The sequence below is a fragment of the Hypomesus transpacificus genome, chromosome 12, assembly GCF_021917145.1.
Source record: "Hypomesus transpacificus isolate Combined female chromosome 12, fHypTra1, whole genome shotgun sequence".
NCBI classification, from domain to species: Eukaryota; Metazoa; Chordata; class Actinopteri; order Osmeriformes; family Osmeridae; genus Hypomesus; species Hypomesus transpacificus.
In genome coordinates, this window is record NC_061071.1 from 2,344,246 (window position 1) to 2,360,455 (window position 16,210).

General features: G+C 43.6%; 3 protein-coding genes across 4 annotated transcripts; 2 read left to right on the forward strand and 1 right to left on the reverse strand.

The window, feature by feature from the left end:
- Positions 1 to 892: 892 nt before the first annotated feature.
- si:ch211-246m6.4 (transcription factor 15) lies at positions 893 to 2,679 on the forward strand. Its single transcript, XM_047031260.1, has 2 exons — positions 893 to 1,581; positions 1,743 to 2,679. The coding sequence occupies exons 1-2, from the start codon at positions 952 to 954 to the stop codon at positions 1,773 to 1,775; spliced, it is 663 nt and encodes a 220-aa protein (XP_046887216.1). The 5' UTR covers positions 893 to 951; the 3' UTR covers positions 1,776 to 2,679.
- Positions 2,680 to 2,947: 268 nt separating this feature from the next.
- bzw1a (basic leucine zipper and W2 domains 1a) lies at positions 2,948 to 7,042 on the reverse strand. 2 transcript variants are annotated; one of them, XM_047031258.1, is made up of 12 exons: positions 6,926 to 7,042; positions 6,137 to 6,210; positions 5,744 to 5,920; positions 5,567 to 5,661; positions 5,366 to 5,431; positions 5,043 to 5,178; positions 4,837 to 4,946; positions 4,567 to 4,737; positions 4,303 to 4,449; positions 3,971 to 4,109; positions 3,759 to 3,881; positions 2,948 to 3,646 (listed from the first exon to the last, which is right to left on the reverse strand). In XM_047031258.1, exons 2-12 carry the CDS (start codon positions 6,198 to 6,200, stop codon positions 3,615 to 3,617), a joined length of 1,260 nt encoding a protein of 419 aa, XP_046887214.1. In that variant the 5' UTR covers positions 6,201 to 6,210; positions 6,926 to 7,042; the 3' UTR covers positions 2,948 to 3,614. The 2 variants fall into 2 exon arrangements, with proteins under 2 accessions (XP_046887214.1, XP_046887215.1); XM_047031259.1 differs by lacking the exons at positions 6,137 to 6,210; positions 6,926 to 7,042 and having other exon boundaries at positions 5,656 to 5,661; positions 5,744 to 5,821.
- Positions 7,043 to 7,600: 558 nt separating this feature from the next.
- aox5 (aldehyde oxidase 5) lies at positions 7,601 to 16,137 on the forward strand. The gene is made up of 35 exons (XM_047031257.1): positions 7,601 to 7,682; positions 8,564 to 8,621; positions 8,752 to 8,848; positions 9,013 to 9,121; positions 9,205 to 9,331; positions 9,455 to 9,516; positions 9,700 to 9,780; positions 9,869 to 9,949; positions 10,076 to 10,220; positions 10,345 to 10,437; positions 10,523 to 10,674; positions 10,802 to 10,895; positions 10,984 to 11,093; positions 11,220 to 11,404; positions 11,513 to 11,675; positions 11,796 to 11,885; positions 11,965 to 12,134; positions 12,261 to 12,387; positions 12,503 to 12,625; positions 12,709 to 12,805; positions 12,905 to 13,029; positions 13,154 to 13,287; positions 13,371 to 13,458; positions 13,568 to 13,654; positions 13,749 to 13,940; positions 14,012 to 14,275; positions 14,356 to 14,451; positions 14,563 to 14,691; positions 14,792 to 14,866; positions 14,964 to 15,016; positions 15,111 to 15,225; positions 15,315 to 15,380; positions 15,525 to 15,713; positions 15,843 to 16,010; positions 16,087 to 16,137. Exons 1-35 carry the CDS (start codon positions 7,629 to 7,631, stop codon positions 16,135 to 16,137), a joined length of 4,050 nt encoding a protein of 1,349 aa, XP_046887213.1. The 5' UTR covers positions 7,601 to 7,628.
- Positions 16,138 to 16,210: the final 73 nt, after the last annotated feature.

Sequence of the window (16,210 nt, forward strand, 5' to 3'; positions counted from 1 at the left end):
CATGAAGGTGCCAGTAATGGATCTTGTGATAGTAATTACTCTGGGCAGAGCCCAGCAGTGTCCTATCACCACACACCTGTCATCCTGCAAGTTAGACACACACTTACCTTTTACACATGCCTCTACCCCCACCCCAAGTCTTCCAGATCTTTCCACTAGATGAAATCAGACAGTTATTGACTTGGGAGAGCTTTTTATGTGCAAATCACGAGTCAAAAAACATCATCTTTGTTTGCATGGTAGATAGATGATGATGATGCCAGAGCAGTACTGGGTGACCTTGGACCTGCACAGTAGAAATTTGGACCTAATGCAACCCAATCCATGTAAGGTGTTGTGGGCCTGTTATGAGGACGGCATAAACTGAACAACACCTGTTGCCTTTATTGTACTATAGTTGTCAGATGGTAAGCAGCATATAGTTAGCTAGCTAATGTGTTGAGAGCCTATTTCTGTAACTTCAGTTACAAAATCTTTATTCTCAATGGTGATAATGAATGTCTAACTGCTGTAACCATTTTCCCAACTTTAGATCTTTCCTTCCACCTGCCGGTCTAACTGAGAAGGCCTTCTGTATGCTTCTGAGATTTTCTCTTCCAAATCTAATTATTTATACCATCCGTGAAACACCCTCTTGTCTACATATACTACAAGAGAACGCATTTAACTGAAATTATGTCAATAGCATATATTGCATAATTCCATATTGACATTGAAAATGGAGGGGGACCTTGTTTACCTGCGCTGCAAGGGGCCATGTGCCTGCTCTCCTCCAGCCAGAGCCTCAGCACTGTGGACTGTAAAAAAGTCTGTAGAGGGAGGGGATATATATAAACCTCGAGCCTCTGAAGACCACGACAGCGACAGGTGGCTCCTAGGCTCCACCTGTCTTCCTTTTTCCAGAGGCTGCATGGTGGTGGCCCAGAAAGGATCCGTCATTCAAGAAATGGCATGCTGTTCTGCCAAGGGGACGGAGTGGACCCCCCGTCACCGGATCGGAGGCAGCTGGTACCAGGTGCTATTTTCACTCTGCATAAAGTGATGGGCAGCCACAATCCCTTCCATGGAACAGTCCGAGTCCACAGTCACCCCTGGTCCACCATGAAGTCCACAGGGAGCGACAAGGGCACCCAGCCCGATGGCTTCCCGTCCGACCTGGATGAGATGGACAGCGGCAGTGAGAGCTCCGACAACAAGTCCACGGGCGGAGGCTGCAGCCCGCGTAGGGGCAGCGAGGGGCCCAGGCAGAGAGGAGGCAGGCGGCTGACCGGCATCAGCAAACAGAGGCAGGCAGCCAACGCGCGGGAGAGAGACCGGACACACAGCGTAAACACTGCCTTCACGGCACTGCGCACCCTCATTCCCACAGAACCCGCAGATAGGAAGCTGTCCAAGATTGAGACGCTACGCTTGGCGTCCAGCTACATCTCCCACCTGGCTAACGTGCTGCTGCTGGGGGAGGACTGTCTGGATGGGCAGCCTTGCCTCAGGTACCAGAGCATCCTCCAGAACAGCACCAACATCAGCAATCCCTCGCTAAGGCCCATATGCACTTTCTGTCTCGGTAATCAGAGGAAACTGGTGAGTTCTCGACTCTATTCTTCGAGTGGCTGTTGTGACATTGTTTCATAATAGACAACAAAATGTACTACAATATATATGTTTTTTTTACATTTGTAATAAAGAGTAGGCCAATCAAATTCAGTTGTCTGTGGTTGTTTACCATTTCTCTGCCTTCACAGCTCAGAGATGGAGACAAGCGTGCGACTGTCTGACGTGGGCTCAAACTGTCAAGGACGCAAGCATGCACACTAATGTTTACATGTAAAGAAATCTAGAACTGAAATAGAAAACATAAGATGAAACTTTGTATATATTTGAAAGTTTTTAGGATAATAACACTGAAATGCACTTTCCGTTCCCTACGTGTACGTATTATCCCGTGTTTTGGTGTAATGTAACTTGAGCACATCTCTTAAGTTGCACCTGACATGCAGCTATTTTTGTTACAGCCCCACTGCTCCTAAAAAACATCCCTGGCACCACCCACCCCGTCACATGACGGTAACAGTAGCCTGGTGGTCGTCTTGTACAGACAGACTCTTAGAATCTGATGCCAACTTCATCGTCACTATCTTAAAAGGATTCTTTGAGGTCTGATGGTGATCCTAATATGGCAATAATGATTAGCTTGAATACATAATGTGTTCATTTAAACAATCTAGCCACACAGTCCCTTTCGGCATTATACAAAGTGTGATTGATCATGCTATTGTAATGAAACTGATGGACTCATAAACACACTTGGTGGAAGACATCAGTTGTAAACCGTGATTTGGGGTGTTATACAGTATGTTGATAAATGTTTACTAGCATCCATTGCACAATTCTTTTCACATTTCACTTTTTTTGTGCAACTTTGTTCCTTTCAATGATTTGATAAACAGCACTGTATGGCTCAGGTAGATTACCTGAGATTGTGATATGGTTTTCCAGGAAAATATTGTACCTACCCTGGAATTGTTACCTCAAAGACCCCTGAATGTATTTCATACAACTGGACTGTATAGGCCTACCTCTCAATCTATTATTTTTAACATTGTATTAAACTACAGTACTTGAATACCTCATGTCCACAATGAAAATTGTCATTTGTACATAGCAAAATCTGCTTGAGAGAAATGTATTTTTGTACAGTAAAAATACTTAAGTGTATTATTTAATTTGTCAATAAACTGTCAAATTAGTTTCCTGTTGCATTATGCTTTGGGCAACTCAATTCACACATATATAATGAACTAAGAAGCAAATCAAGGAATTTGCTTTACAGCATCTTTAAGACATTACAATTGAAATTTAAGTTTCATTCGCTGTGAAAAACTACAGTAAAACGTGATTCATAACCTAGACAGACACAAAACAGAACTTAGTCAGACTGTACCCTAAATAACTTTGATAATCTTTATTCCGTAAAAAAAGTCCATTGTTTCACCATGTTAAAGAAACAAATTTGAATCAAATGAGCTGGCAAGGTTTCTTTAAGAGTCAACTGGGACGGGGAGGGTCTAATAGGGGGACACTGCACAGCATCCTCTGATCACCCTACTTTGCTTCAGACTGATCCAGAGGGCAAAGAGTGATTTCTGGCTGGAGCTTGAGTGGAGCAAATTCCTTTGGCAAAAAGGCAATTATCATCTTAGCTTGCCTTACAGTCACATAGCAAAAAGGCATACTCCAATAGGATGATCTTTTATCTTTACATAACGGAAGAAAAACTGTCAACAGCAAAGAGAATCTCACATGGAATGCGAATTTTAAATAAAGGCGGCATAATTGCACTCGATACCAAGGGGTTTGTCTGCTTTACGTACAGGCTGACAATTAATGATTGAGGCTTATTTCACAATTGGTGCACTGCTAGTGTACGACCTTTAGACAAAAGTAGATAAGAAGTCATTTGTTCACTACAGCCCTTCATATACATCCAAATTGTTGAGGGGGCAAAAAAAAAGAGGTAGAATGGGGGGGGGGGAGAGACGAACACTTGACAAAAGACTTGTACGGCTCTGGCTGCTACTTGGTGGTTTAAGATGGACGTCTGGGGCTGCAGAGCTCTAGTCTGCTTCCTCCTCGTCAGACTCGGACTCTGGAAGAAAAAACACAATACTGTGATGACTAAAGTGGCCTAGCGTCTTTGACATGCCATGGGACGTAAGAAAGGTTTTAAAAGTGAGCACTGTTCCTGAAAACCACATTACCTTCCTCTGCGTTCTTCAGCCACTCCACAAACTTCTTCATCTGCTCCAGGAACACGCTTTTCCCTTTAGCCACGTGGGCCTCCGTGTACCACTTCAAAATGGCCTCTTCACTCAAGACGTCGGCTGGAAGGAGGGAAAAGGAAAAAGGTTAAAGAGTGACAAAGCTGAGGTTGGGGCTGCAAACGGTGAACAGGAGATCTCAACACACACACCTTTGTAGAGGAGGACCACGATCTTCTGGAAGGCTTTCATGAAGTGGATGTTGTCATAGCAGTACTCCTGGATCTTGAGCATCAGGGTGATCTCAGACAGGCCCTGGGAGGTGAAGGTCTTCAGGAGGGGGCTGTATTGCTGGAGTTAGATGGCTGAGCGGTTAGGGATTCGGGCTATTACTCATGTTGCCGGTTTTATTCCCAGCCGTGCAAAAAAAGACCCCGTGTGCTTGGGCAAGGCACTTCCCACTCCTTGCCTCAGGAAGAATGTCCCTGTACTTACTGTAAGTCGCAGTTCATGCGGCTGTTGAAAAGAAAACGGTGTCACATACCTTCAAGTGTTTGATGGCTTGTTCTGTGACCAGTTCTTCCTTCTTGTTCCACTCCACACAGCTCATCACGCTGGTCCAGATGATGCCAATCATGGTTTGCTCAGAGATGTTGGTCTTCTTCATCTCATCTTTGACATACGCAATGATCTAAACATTGGCAGACACACACACACACACACACACAAAAAAAAAAAAAGAATCTTTAGTCAACTTGCTCAAGCAAACCCCTTGACTTACACTTTGAATGCTGGTCAGCGTCCTCACGTCTTTAAGCGGTTCCCCTCGTGACATCAGCTCCTGGAGCTCTTTTTGCAGCTCCTTACGGGCCCCGATAGACTGCTGGTTCCGGGCAAAATCAGCCAGCTCCTTCAACCCTTCATCAGTGAAATACTTTGAAAAATGTTCGCAGCTTCTTTTGTTGGCCGGGAAGAGTTCCTGAAATACGAGAATGTGCAGATTGGATATGTTCATGGACAAGTACTCCCAACATTTGAATTACATTGGAACAAAAACACCAGTGAACAACATGTTTACCATCAGCCTGTTATCCATGCCCACTTTGCGGAGACTGCCAGCAACAGAGTTGATGTCCTTTTCATGAATCCAGGACTTGAACAGTTTCACAGCAAAGGCTGCAGATACACCTGAAAAAAAAATGAAATTCAACCACAATGAGCTAAAACCATATACACCTTGTAGTTTACAATTTGCAGTACCAATGTTTTCTGTGTTTGACTCACCCTCTTTGACAAGATTCTCATTGTAGAGACTGTTCAAGATGGAAGCCGATATGTTCCCATTGGCCAAAAGGATGCCAGCCAGCATGGCAAGCTTGTTGCGTTCCGACTCAGTGAAACCTTTCAAAAACAGCAGCAACTGAGGAAGGAGGGATTTCATTTATTATTTTACATTTTTGTCTCAACAAAACTCTGACACTAGAATGATCGTCGTAAATAAATACAAGTTATAAAAGCCAAGTTCAATTACATAAACAACTGGCTCAGCAAGTACAAACATGTCTCACTTTGCCTCATGCAATACAATTCTAGTCAATTCCACTCACCTTCTTGATCTCCTCTTCGAACCCTTTCTCCAGGTACTTGTAACGCCTGATCAGCTTGTTAAAAACCTGCAAACACATTAAGAAATGTCGTGACTCGGCTCAATCAAGTAACAATATATTAACCCCAAGACTAATGTATCATGGACAAGTCAAAGAAAATGTTAATATACCATTTAGAGGACTGTGTTTAGCGTTTCTTACCTGAGCATATGCTTGCATTGTCTCAAGGTCCTCTTGTGCCGTGAAAAGGCAGAACTCTGTGCGGGTCATGTCATCAGACAGAGTTCCACCTGGGGCTGCAGGTGTTGAAGAACAATAGATGGTTAATGTTGGTTTGACAATTGTGTAACAGTCTATCTGGATGTCCACCTTACTTACCCAGCATTCCGCCAGCCACCAGGATGTCAAACAGGGTCTCAGCATACCGGCGGTAGTCAAGTTTAGCTCCAGAAGCATCAAGGAATTTTGCGACAGCTTCCAAATCAGTGCCAGTTTGATTCAAGCCTTGTACGATACTTTCTTGAAACTGAGTAGGGTCAAATCTCTCCTTTTCATCTGATTAAGGGAAATAATAATTCACTTATTTTCAACGTCAAATGCATTAAAAGTTGCCCAAAAGAGCCCCAGTGTTCTTATCAACAGTGGTCAAAAACAAATGACAGTTTCAAAATGTACATTTTACATGAGTAGTGTAGTTAAGAATTATAGATTGGTTCATTTTTAGATCCACTACAAGCTTGTATGTGTTAATAAGCTTGCTTGTAAGCCTACCTCTTTTCCTCGTTTTGAAACGCTGGCCGGTTAGCGTTGGCTTTTGCTGCTTTTGATTATTCATAAAAGACACCCTGCGAAAGAAAAGTCAAAATTAAGGATTAAAAAAAGTAGATTTGTTAACCAGTTGAGCTATCCCATTAAATTAACTAATAGGCTGTGACAACTAAGACAGACTACACAGGTGGACAGGCTAAGTTTGGAAACGTGTTCAAATCAGCTAGCTCGCTACTGTACTGTAGCCAACTCGCGATTGACAACTAGCCTAGGCTAAGCGTACTTGAAACCACGACCAACCCAGTTAGTATAAGTGGTCACATATGGTTATACCGTATAAAATCAGTTAGTTAACGTAAGATTAATTGGATAGCTAAAGTTGCCGTAACTAGCTAGTGAGTTAGCCTTGAAATGTGTTCTGCACATGACAAGCTCAGGCCCCAACCATGCGATGGCGGAGAAGGCCCTGTCTTGATGTGTACGCTGTTCCAACAAACTGCTAGTCAAAACCACACTGACAAAGCACACAAGGTGGCAACATGAACATGCAGCTAAAGCAAGCTTTCTAGTCTGGTGCTAGCGTTCGCTGGCTTAGCTGGTTGGCAGAGCTAGTGTAGCTACGCTAGCTAGTTAGCTTGGGTCGTGTTAATGTTGTCCAGCTAACTAGCCATCGAGCCGACCGGCTACTAGCAAATGCAATAGACAAAAAGTCTACAACAATATTAGAACCGCTTAGATCCACAAATCAACCGATAATTGTATCAGCCTGATAAGTGTTAGAAAATGACCTACCGAAATTAATTCAGATAAAAAACGGTTAAGGAACTAGGGAATTTTATTGAACGGTTTCAATCCTCCTCCACTAAACAAAAAGACCCAACCCTCGAGAACCGATTGAGCACTTTTACTTCCACGCATGCGTGTTAAAAGCTGTGCAAGTGTGGTAAAATAGTTAGAATGTGTAGGCAAATGTATGTTGAAGGACATTTTATTCTGGCTACGTTACGTAAAAGATGCACATGTTTAGTATTTACTTGACATTATTTCGTATTGAGAATTTTTCGGGTTTTATATGTTTTTCACTACCTGAGCTGGACTAGCGTCTTAATATCAAATCACTTGGTTCTAATTAATTACCCCCCTTCGCTAGTGCACAAACCGTCGCATCTGAACGTCAAAATAAATTGTTACAGTTTAATTAATGGATATAGGATAACACATAATAAGTGTGAATTGATAAATTGCTTAATATGTTATATAAAGCGTACCAGATTCGAAGGGACAAGCATTCTATCTCCAAACACCATATGAAAGTTATAATTTAGGGACAAGATGCTGTCCCACAAGCGCACTAAATTCAATGTGTGAAATTGATTAAAAAGGTGAAGTCATGTGCTGTGCTGTCTTAACACGTGCCCACCCCAAAGATGTAGTATTTAAGTGCAGATATGCTGTTTCAAGTGGTGGAGGTGAGTGGGAAGTGATTTTCTCAATTATGTCTTCTCAGTCTAGATGCAGTGAGTTGATCCTCTTCATAAATGGCAAAAAGGTAAGACTTTAGAAAGCAGATATGACACATTTATGTTGTCTTTCTTAATTTATTAATTTATTCCTTCATTCATTCATTAGTTTGTTCTTCATTCATCATGCATTTATTATCTTTATTCACCTAACCTGAACATGAGTATTTTATGGAAAATGTTAGAGATACAATCAAAATAACAGCAAATCTCTACTAATTGCTTGATAAAATGACAAGATATGTAGTAATAATAATAATAATAATGATAATAACCACACCAAAAGTATATTTTACCTCAAAATGATATGTAATATTATGTGTAAGATGATTGATGCATGAAGATGATGCATTCGTGAATGTTTGACATTAAAATATATGACCATTAGAGTACACATCAATAACCTATAGTGAATTAAGCATGAAATATCTAGATACAGAGGTATTTTTGTGTTGATCATTTTTTATAATTGGTTATGTTTAAATGTTCCAACAGTGTACTGATAATATTAGGCATTAACTGTAGAATACTACTGATTTTTTTTTAAACTTAACCTCCCCTCAAAATCACTTGTTCCAGTAAAAAAACACATGACAGTCAGCTGATTTCCCCACTAGTTGTACCCAGTGACTTGCCACACTTAATACCATTGATTAGATGCAGTAGCCCTTCTACTTCTTTTCTAGACGTTTTCACAGTCTGTCTCCAGGATATTAAAGAAGACTCCTGATACTGATTGTCTGGGAGCGTATCATCAGATACAATGCTGAGATTGTCTTGAGATTTTTGTATATTAAGCCTCAAGGAAGCCTTAAACCTTTATCCATCTAAAGTATTTGAAAGGGTATACAATGTGTGTCACCCACCCAACAACAAATTGAGAGTGTTTGTGTGCATGTGTTTGTCTCAGATCACAGAGAAGAATCCAGACCCAGAGGAAGTTTTGCTTAGCTTTCTCAGACGGAAAGGTATACTTTACCTCAAAACAACATCATGCTCACAGTTAATGTGCTCATGATTTGTAGACAAACAAAGAAGGATTGAGAATGATCATTGAATAAGAAAGATACCTTTCTACCTACTTTTCTATTAATGCAGTGGGGCTGACTGGGGCCAAGTATGGCTGTGGGGGAGGTGGATGTGGGGCCTGTACTGTTATGGTGTCCAGATATGACTACCAGCAGAACAAGGTTCTGTATCCTTAACTTTTTAAACTCTCAGTTTGAATGAGAGATTAACTTCATCCATGATATTTGACATACTATTGTAACCGTTTGTTTTGGAAATTGTTGTGTGTCTCCACTAGAATGCTGGAACTATCAGTTTAGGTTCAGATTTTCCTTAACATTTAACCTCAAGTCACTACACTGTTAACGCCTGCCTCCAGCCTATCTGCACCCTGCATGGGGCTGCTGTGGTTACTGTTGAGGGCATTGGCAGTACCAAGACCAAGCTGCACCCTGTCCAGGTAAAAGATCTTGTGTCCACACAGACTGAGCTTATCCTCTAGTCCGGCTGTTTGTATTATCTGCGTAACTTTTGTTCTTGCAGGAGCGTATAGCCAAGGCCCATGGTTCTCAGTGTGGGTTCTGTACCCCAGGGATGGTGATGTCTATGTACACCCTCCTGAGGAACAAGCCCCAGCCCACCATGGAGGACATCCGAGAGGCTCTGGGGGGTAACGAATCATTCCCACCTTTGGCTACATCTAAAAAACCAACCCTGCATATTTCCCAATGTTTTTAGGATGACCATAGCCAAGTCTACCTCTCCACATCTGACCTTTGTTACGTTTCTCCAGGAAACCTATGCCGCTGCACTGGCTACCGGCCAATCATTGATGGATTCAAGACGTTCTGTGGTGTGAGTTATGTCATTGACTTCATTCTTCAAGCTTCTTTTAAACATACAGATCAAAAGCATGCCTGCACATGACTCAAGAGTGCAACACCCCATGTGGATTCCTTCAATTTAACAACATTCAACAGCTGTTTTTTTCATTCTGTGACACACCTTTTATGATACACATCTGCTGTCCAATGCCAGACCTCAGAATGCTGCCAGAATGGAGAGGGCGGTGGAAAGTGCTGTCCGCAAAATGGAACCAACAGCCATGAAGATGGAGATGTATGAACACAACCCAGGAATGACCATCCATCATTTTAGACAAACCATTGTGTTGTTATTGAACTATTGTGTTGTTGTTGACCGGTAGATCTGCCAAGAGCTTTTCTGTATGGACGAGGTATTGCCTCTTGACCCATCTCAAGACCTGATATTTCCCCCTGAGCTGATGGTGAGTAGGCCCTAGTCATCCATAAATGTCAATCTGGACAGAGTTTCCCACATGTGTTATCAGCTCTAAGAAAACTAAGTTAATTTTGTTGTGTCTCCTTGGTTCTCAAACATATTACATTACCAGATCATGGAGAAAGAAAATGGAGTTGGTTTCCTGCGTTTCCAAGGAGAAAGAGTGACGTTGGTCTGTCCAGTCGATTTATCGGACCTATTGAACTTGAAATCAGAGCACCCAGATGCCCCTCTGGTAGTTGGCAACACAACTCTTGGTAATGATCTCTGATAAGCATTATTAATTGTGTTTAGTCAAAAACATAAATGTTTTCTTGAATTCACTCAGCCATTGGTGGTAATTATATTCTAAATTCACATTATCTGTCTGTGTTCTAACAGGACCAAAGATGTTGCTGAAAGGAGTCTACCATCCTTTGGTTATCTATGCAGGAAGAATTTCAGATTTAAAATCTCTTAGCTGGGGGAAGAACGGTGAATTAGAAACTTTAATGACAAACACACTCATACAGCAATTATGTATCCCAGCATTAGCTCATCTCTGTGTGTCCACGTGCAGGCCTGAATGTAGGGGCTGCCTGCACTCTGTCTAACCTGAAGGAGGAGCTGCAGAGGGTTGTTGGGGAGATGGAGATGGAGAAGACCAAAGGGTTCCAGGCATTGCTCCAGACTCTGCAGTGTCTGGCAGGGAAACAGATCCGCAACATGGCCGTGAGTTTACCAACACTGTGACTCCACCAACATGGCATGTCCACAATACTGTACTCACACCAACCACAAGACTACAGTGGTTATAATTTGACAGTGGTCATAAAGTGGTAATTTATGATGTCTACAGACTATTGGAGGCAATATTCTGAGTGCAAATCCCAAGTACGATCTCAACAGCATTTTAGCTGCCTTGGAATGCACACTGCTCGTCATTTCAAAAGGTACTGTTGATGAATGTTCAATTCAGTTGATTCAATTTTGTTCCTCTTTTTGAATTCTTTTAAAACGGAACGTTTGTTTTTTGGTTAGATGGGTCAAGGAAGATTCTTTTGAATGAGAAGCTTTTCACAGACTTTGGAAAAACAGCTCTCAGACCAAATGAAGTCCTTCTGGCGATTGACATTCCCTTCTCCAAACCAGTGAGTATTGTCCTTTTTATTCTGTCATAACAATTGTAATGTGTGCATGTGTGTCTAAACAATGCTGAGAACACATGAACTAATCACAAAGTCTAACTAATCATGCGTGGTGTGCCCTGCCTGCAGTGGGAGTTTGTGTCAGCCTTCCGTCAGGCCCAGCGAAGAGAGTTTTCGTTCTCCATTGTAAACTCTGGTATGAAGGTGGCCATTAAGAAGGATACCAATCTAGTAGAGTCTCTCCACATTTTCTACGGAGGTGTTGGACCTTCCCTGGTGAAGGTTGAACACACATGTGAACAGCTTGTGGGCCGGTAGGCGTACTTATGACAAGCGCATTACTTATGATAGTTTGTATGAGAGACACTGTCCAACCATACTGTATGTTCAGATATGAGCTAACTGAGCTGGCCTTGTGTTAGGTCCTGGGGAGAGGAGCTCCTTGCTGAGGCCTGCAGACTCCTGGAGGACGAGGTGGACGTGTCTCCGCTTATACACGGTGGGAAAGTGGAGTACCGGAAGACACTCGCTCTCAGCTTTTTCTTCAAGTTCTACATGCAGGTGGTGCAGAATCTGCACGAGAGGGTAGGACAAAGTTGGAGCAAAGAAAATAATTTTGCCTCCCCCAAAATTCTTCATATAAGCATTTCTGTTACAGCAAACTAAAAAGACCATGAACATCGATGGTAAATGTTGTGTATGCAGGATGTAAGTGTAAATGGACTGCCATTGGAACATCTCAGTGCTCTGAAGCCCTTCAAGAACGAGGTTCCCCATGGACATCACTCTTTCCAGGTTTGCTCTCAAACATCATTATCGTATTCATCTATAAAACATAAGACATGGGAACTGCTCATTTGTATACTTCCTGTAGCTTGTTCCTGACGGCCAGCCCATTGATGACCCTGTGGGTCGTCCCAAAGAGCACCAGGCCTCTTACGAGCAGGCCACAGGAGAGGCCAAGTACTATGATGACCTTCCGCCCGTTCAGGGGGAGCTCTTTGTGTTCATGGTGACCAGCACGCGAGCGCATGCTAAGCTCATGTAAGTTGCCTTCATAGACGACCTAAATCAGAGTATGCGAGATATATCCTAAAGTGGTTATATATTCACTGCAGTGGTTATCCATCCTGCTCGATTAGAGTGTATGCCTTCCTCCATGTACACCAGCAACATTGACCCATCTGAAGCTCTGGGGATGTCTGGTGTGGTGACGTTCTTATCTGCCCGGGACGTGCCCGGTCAGAACAAGAGACTGTGGTTCAACAACCCAGAGGAGCTGTTTGCTGAGGAGGAAGTACGGACCTTTACAACTCCCATCATGCCAAGATGACAAGGGGACTGACCCTGACATACTTGTGTGTGTAAAGGTTTGTTTGTCCGTCTGACTGTCTGTGTGTGTTGGTCTGCAGGTGTGTTGCGTGGGCCAGATCATCGGAGCAGTGGTGGCGGAGACCAGAGAGCAGGCCAGGAGAGCAGCCCAGAAGGTCCAGGTCACCTATGAAGACATACTGCCAGTCTTCTTCACTATAGAGGTACATGCAGAACTGATCTGATTCTGAAACCTTACATCGATTCTTCCAGAATTAGATCTCTAAATCTATTTATCTTTCTCCAGGATGCTATCCATCATCAGTCCTTTTTCGACCCTCAGAGAAAACTGCAGAGGGGGGATGTGGATGTGGCCTTTAAGACAGTGGAGCACATTTTGGAGGGTACATCAGTATGGCATTTCTGCATTTAAATAGATTCACAGATTGTATTGTACTTTTACTCTAACTGCATCTATGACAATGCTAACATGTTGGAAACAGATGAAATATATATGGGCGGCCAGGAGCATTTTTACATGGAAACCCAGGGTGTGATTGCAGTGCCCAAAGGTGAGAATGGAGAGTTGGACCTGTTTGTCGCCAGCCAACATTCAGCGTATGCTCAGGTTAGATACAGTTTCCTTTTTATTAGTTAATGAAAAAAAACACGGACAAAGGATCGGACAAAAAATACATTTGAGTAATGTGCTGCTCGGTTCTCTGTCCTGTTTATCTCCCCTGCTACATTAGGAAATCGTAGGGATCACACTAGGCATCGACTCCAACAAGATCACCTGCCACGTCAAGCGGCTTGGAGGAGCGTTTGGCGGCAAGGTCATGAAGGTCGCTAATCTCTCTGCCATCACAGCCACCGCTGCATACAAGTAAGAAGTATCAAATGTTACCGATGAACGGTTGACGTATTGACGTATTGGAGCAGATCTGATGAAGTCCCTCTTCATTGCAGGACTGGGCGAGCTGTTCGCTGCTCTCTGGATCGTGGGGATGACATGCTGATTACCAGTGGTAGACACCCCTTCCTAGGGAAGTACAAGGTATTCTAGACCAGCCTCTCTTCTGAATCTCCAGAGAATAGCAACAGGATGACTTGTATTGTCATGAAACACAAACCCTCTTTTCGATGATGGCATGCTCTCCGTTCAGGTGGGATACAACCACGACGGGACAATCGTGGCGGTCGACATCACTTACTACAGCAACGGAGGGTGCACTCTGGATGAATCATCTTTCGTAGGCGCATAAAGAAAACGTGTCTTTCGAGTTTCAACCCATTTACGCCCATAGTAAGCAGCAGACACTTGAGTGTCCATACTGTGTTTTTCAGATCATGGAGAAAGCTTTGCTCCACATGGACAATGGATACAAGATCCCCAACTTGCGTGGCCGGGGATTGGTGTGTAAGACCTACTTGCCTTCCTACACTGCCTTCCGTGGCTTCGGAGCCCCACAGGGTCTTACTGTGATGGAGAGCATCCTCCACGAGGTGGCAGTGCGATGTGCTCTTCCCCCGCACAAGGTCTGGGTTTGTGGGACTGCATCGACAATGATTTGTCATGTACGGTTAATCGCAACGCTAGGACATTCTAGGTAGTACTCACCTTGGCATGTGTCTTTTTACAGGTGAGGCAGATCAACATGTACCAGGCAGAAGAGTGCCTCACCCACCACAAGCAGCTATTTTCCCCCAGGGACATGATACGCTGCTGGGACGATTGTCTGGACAAGGCTGGCTACCAGGAGCGCCTGCAAGCCATTCAGCAGTTCAACGTCTTCAACCAATGGAAGAAGAGAGGCATCTCGGTCGTGCCGCTGAAGTTTGGAGTGGGCTTCTCTAAAGGCTTCTACAACCAGGTGAGGAAATGATGACCTCGTATACTGTCCAGCGGTGACTGCATGGAACACTGTCAATGAAATGTATTTGTCGTGACCAGGGTGCAGCGCTGATCAACATTTATAAAGATGGCTCGGTGCTGGTGACCCATGGGGGGACGGAAATGGGCCAAGGTATCAATACCAAGGCCATTCAGGTGGGCTTGGATACTCATTTCACATGAAATTCCACATATTACTGTTTCTAATCATAAACCATATGGGTTTGGAATAAACCGTCCAAAACGTCCTTCCTTCGACGGTTTCAGATTGCTAGTCGCATTCTGAGGGTCCCCATGTCCTCTATCTATATCAAGGAGACGTGTACCGGCAGCGTCCCCAACGCTGCCCCCTCGGCTGCATCCTTTGGTACTGATGCTGTGGGCATGGCAGTGAAGGTACTAGCCACCATCTCACGGAACACACAGGTTCTTCAGCCAAGTTCCCCTGGTGTTCTGTTGGTGTTTTGGAGTCTCACACAGTGGTTGGTGCTTTCAGGATGCTTGTGAGAAACTGATGAGACGTCTAGAGCCAGTCATGAAGACAAATCCCAAAAGCACCTGGAAACAATGGGTAAGCAAAAACACTCAACTGGCTATCTTAATGAAACATTCAGACTACATTCCCTTTTCTCTTACTGTGCTCTAACTGTGTAGTTCTTTATTCTCAGGTCGTCGAGGCTTACTGTCAGAAAATCAGTTTAACTGCAACTGGGTTCTTCATGTATGTAACATCACAGTTGACCTAGACATGTTGACATTTGAAACCATCCACCATCTTATGATTTAAATGTGGTGAATGTAATGTGTTGTTGCAGGGGACCACACACCAGCATAGACTGGGAGAAGAGCGAGGGTCCAGCTTACTACTACTTTACCTTTGGGGCCTGCTGCTCAGAAGTAGAGATAGACTGTCTAACAGGAGACCACAAAGTAGGGTCTTCCTCCAAACCAACAACTATTTGACTTACTGAAATCTGAGAAGGTGTACCACACAAACGAAATTCATGTCTTTCTTGCAGAACATCAGGACAGATATTGTGATGGACGTTGGAAAAAGCATCAATCCGGCTCTCGATATTGGACAGGTGCGGTCAAAACACACTGGCTGAGACGAAACGCAGACCACAAAAGTGTGAACAAGATGTTCACAGAGTTTCAGTGGCTGAAGACATGGGAAATGATGCGTTTTCTCTGTAATACAGTTTTGGATATTGTGCCGCTGGTTTCAGATCGAGGGAGGTTTCGTCCAAGGCATTGGCCTGTACACCATAGAGGAGCTGGAGTTCTCATCAGAGGGGGTCCTTATGACTCGAAGCCCTTCTCAATACAAGATCCCTGCTTTATGTGACATCCCTCCCCAGCTTAACGTCCACCTGCTGGCCAATGCAGAGAACCCTTATGCCATCTACATGTCTAAGGCAATCTGAACACTGTACACACAATCTGAACACACAAGCAAAGAAAACAACTGACAATTTGGTAATTGCCAAATAGTTCAATTGAACTCTCTTGATATGTAAATATGCAGTTGGAATACTGTTTTACAGGGTATCGGTGAGCCCCCAGTGTTCTTTGGCTGCACCATATTCTTCGCCATCAAAGAGGCCATCGCTGCTGCCCGTAGGGATAGGGGACTAGACGAGACTTTCTCCCTGAGTTCCCCTGCCACTGCTGAGAAGATCCGAATGGCCTGCATCGACCAGTTCACACAGAAGGTAAGGACTTGTCTGCACATTTTGTAAATGTCAGGTGTTACACTACTCCATTAAAATTTACTTTTTGCTTTTCAAGGTGCCATGTACAAAGGAAGGAATTTTCAAACCATGGAGTATCAATGTGTGAGCTGGCAGTGAACTTGAATAAGATGGGAAAAATGTCTGTTTGGTTTTCAGGTTCCTCTTGTACCGTTTTTTGG

Bases quoted from the DNA above. Each gene is read 5' to 3' on its own strand.
- si:ch211-246m6.4 (XM_047031260.1), top strand. From the start codon at position 952: ATGCTGTTCTGCCAAGGGGACGGAGTGGACCCCCCGTCACCGGATCGG. The intron at 1,582-1,742 runs GTGAGTTCTCGA...CTGCCTTCACAG, and splicing joins TCGGTAATCAGAGGAAACTG to CTCAGAGATGGAGACAAGCG.
- bzw1a (XM_047031258.1), bottom strand. From the start codon at position 6,200: ATGAATAATCAAAAGCAGCAAAAGCCAACGCTAACCGGCCAGCGTTTC. The intron at 5,432-5,566 runs GTAAGAAACGCT...ATGTGTTTGCAG, and splicing joins CAATGCAAGCATATGCTCAG to GTTTTTAACAAGCTGATCAG. The intron at 4,450-4,566 runs GTGAGGACGCTG...GCCAATGTTTAG, and splicing joins GAGGGGAACCGCTTAAAGAC to ATCATTGCGTATGTCAAAGA.
- aox5 (XM_047031257.1), top strand. From the start codon at position 7,629: ATGTCTTCTCAGTCTAGATGCAGTGAGTTGATCCTCTTCATAAATGGC. The intron at 9,517-9,699 runs GTGAGTTATGTC...GTCCAATGCCAG, and splicing joins GATTCAAGACGTTCTGTGGT to ACCTCAGAATGCTGCCAGAA. The intron at 13,459-13,567 runs GTATTCTAGACC...CTCTCCGTTCAG, and splicing joins CCTTCCTAGGGAAGTACAAG to GTGGGATACAACCACGACGG.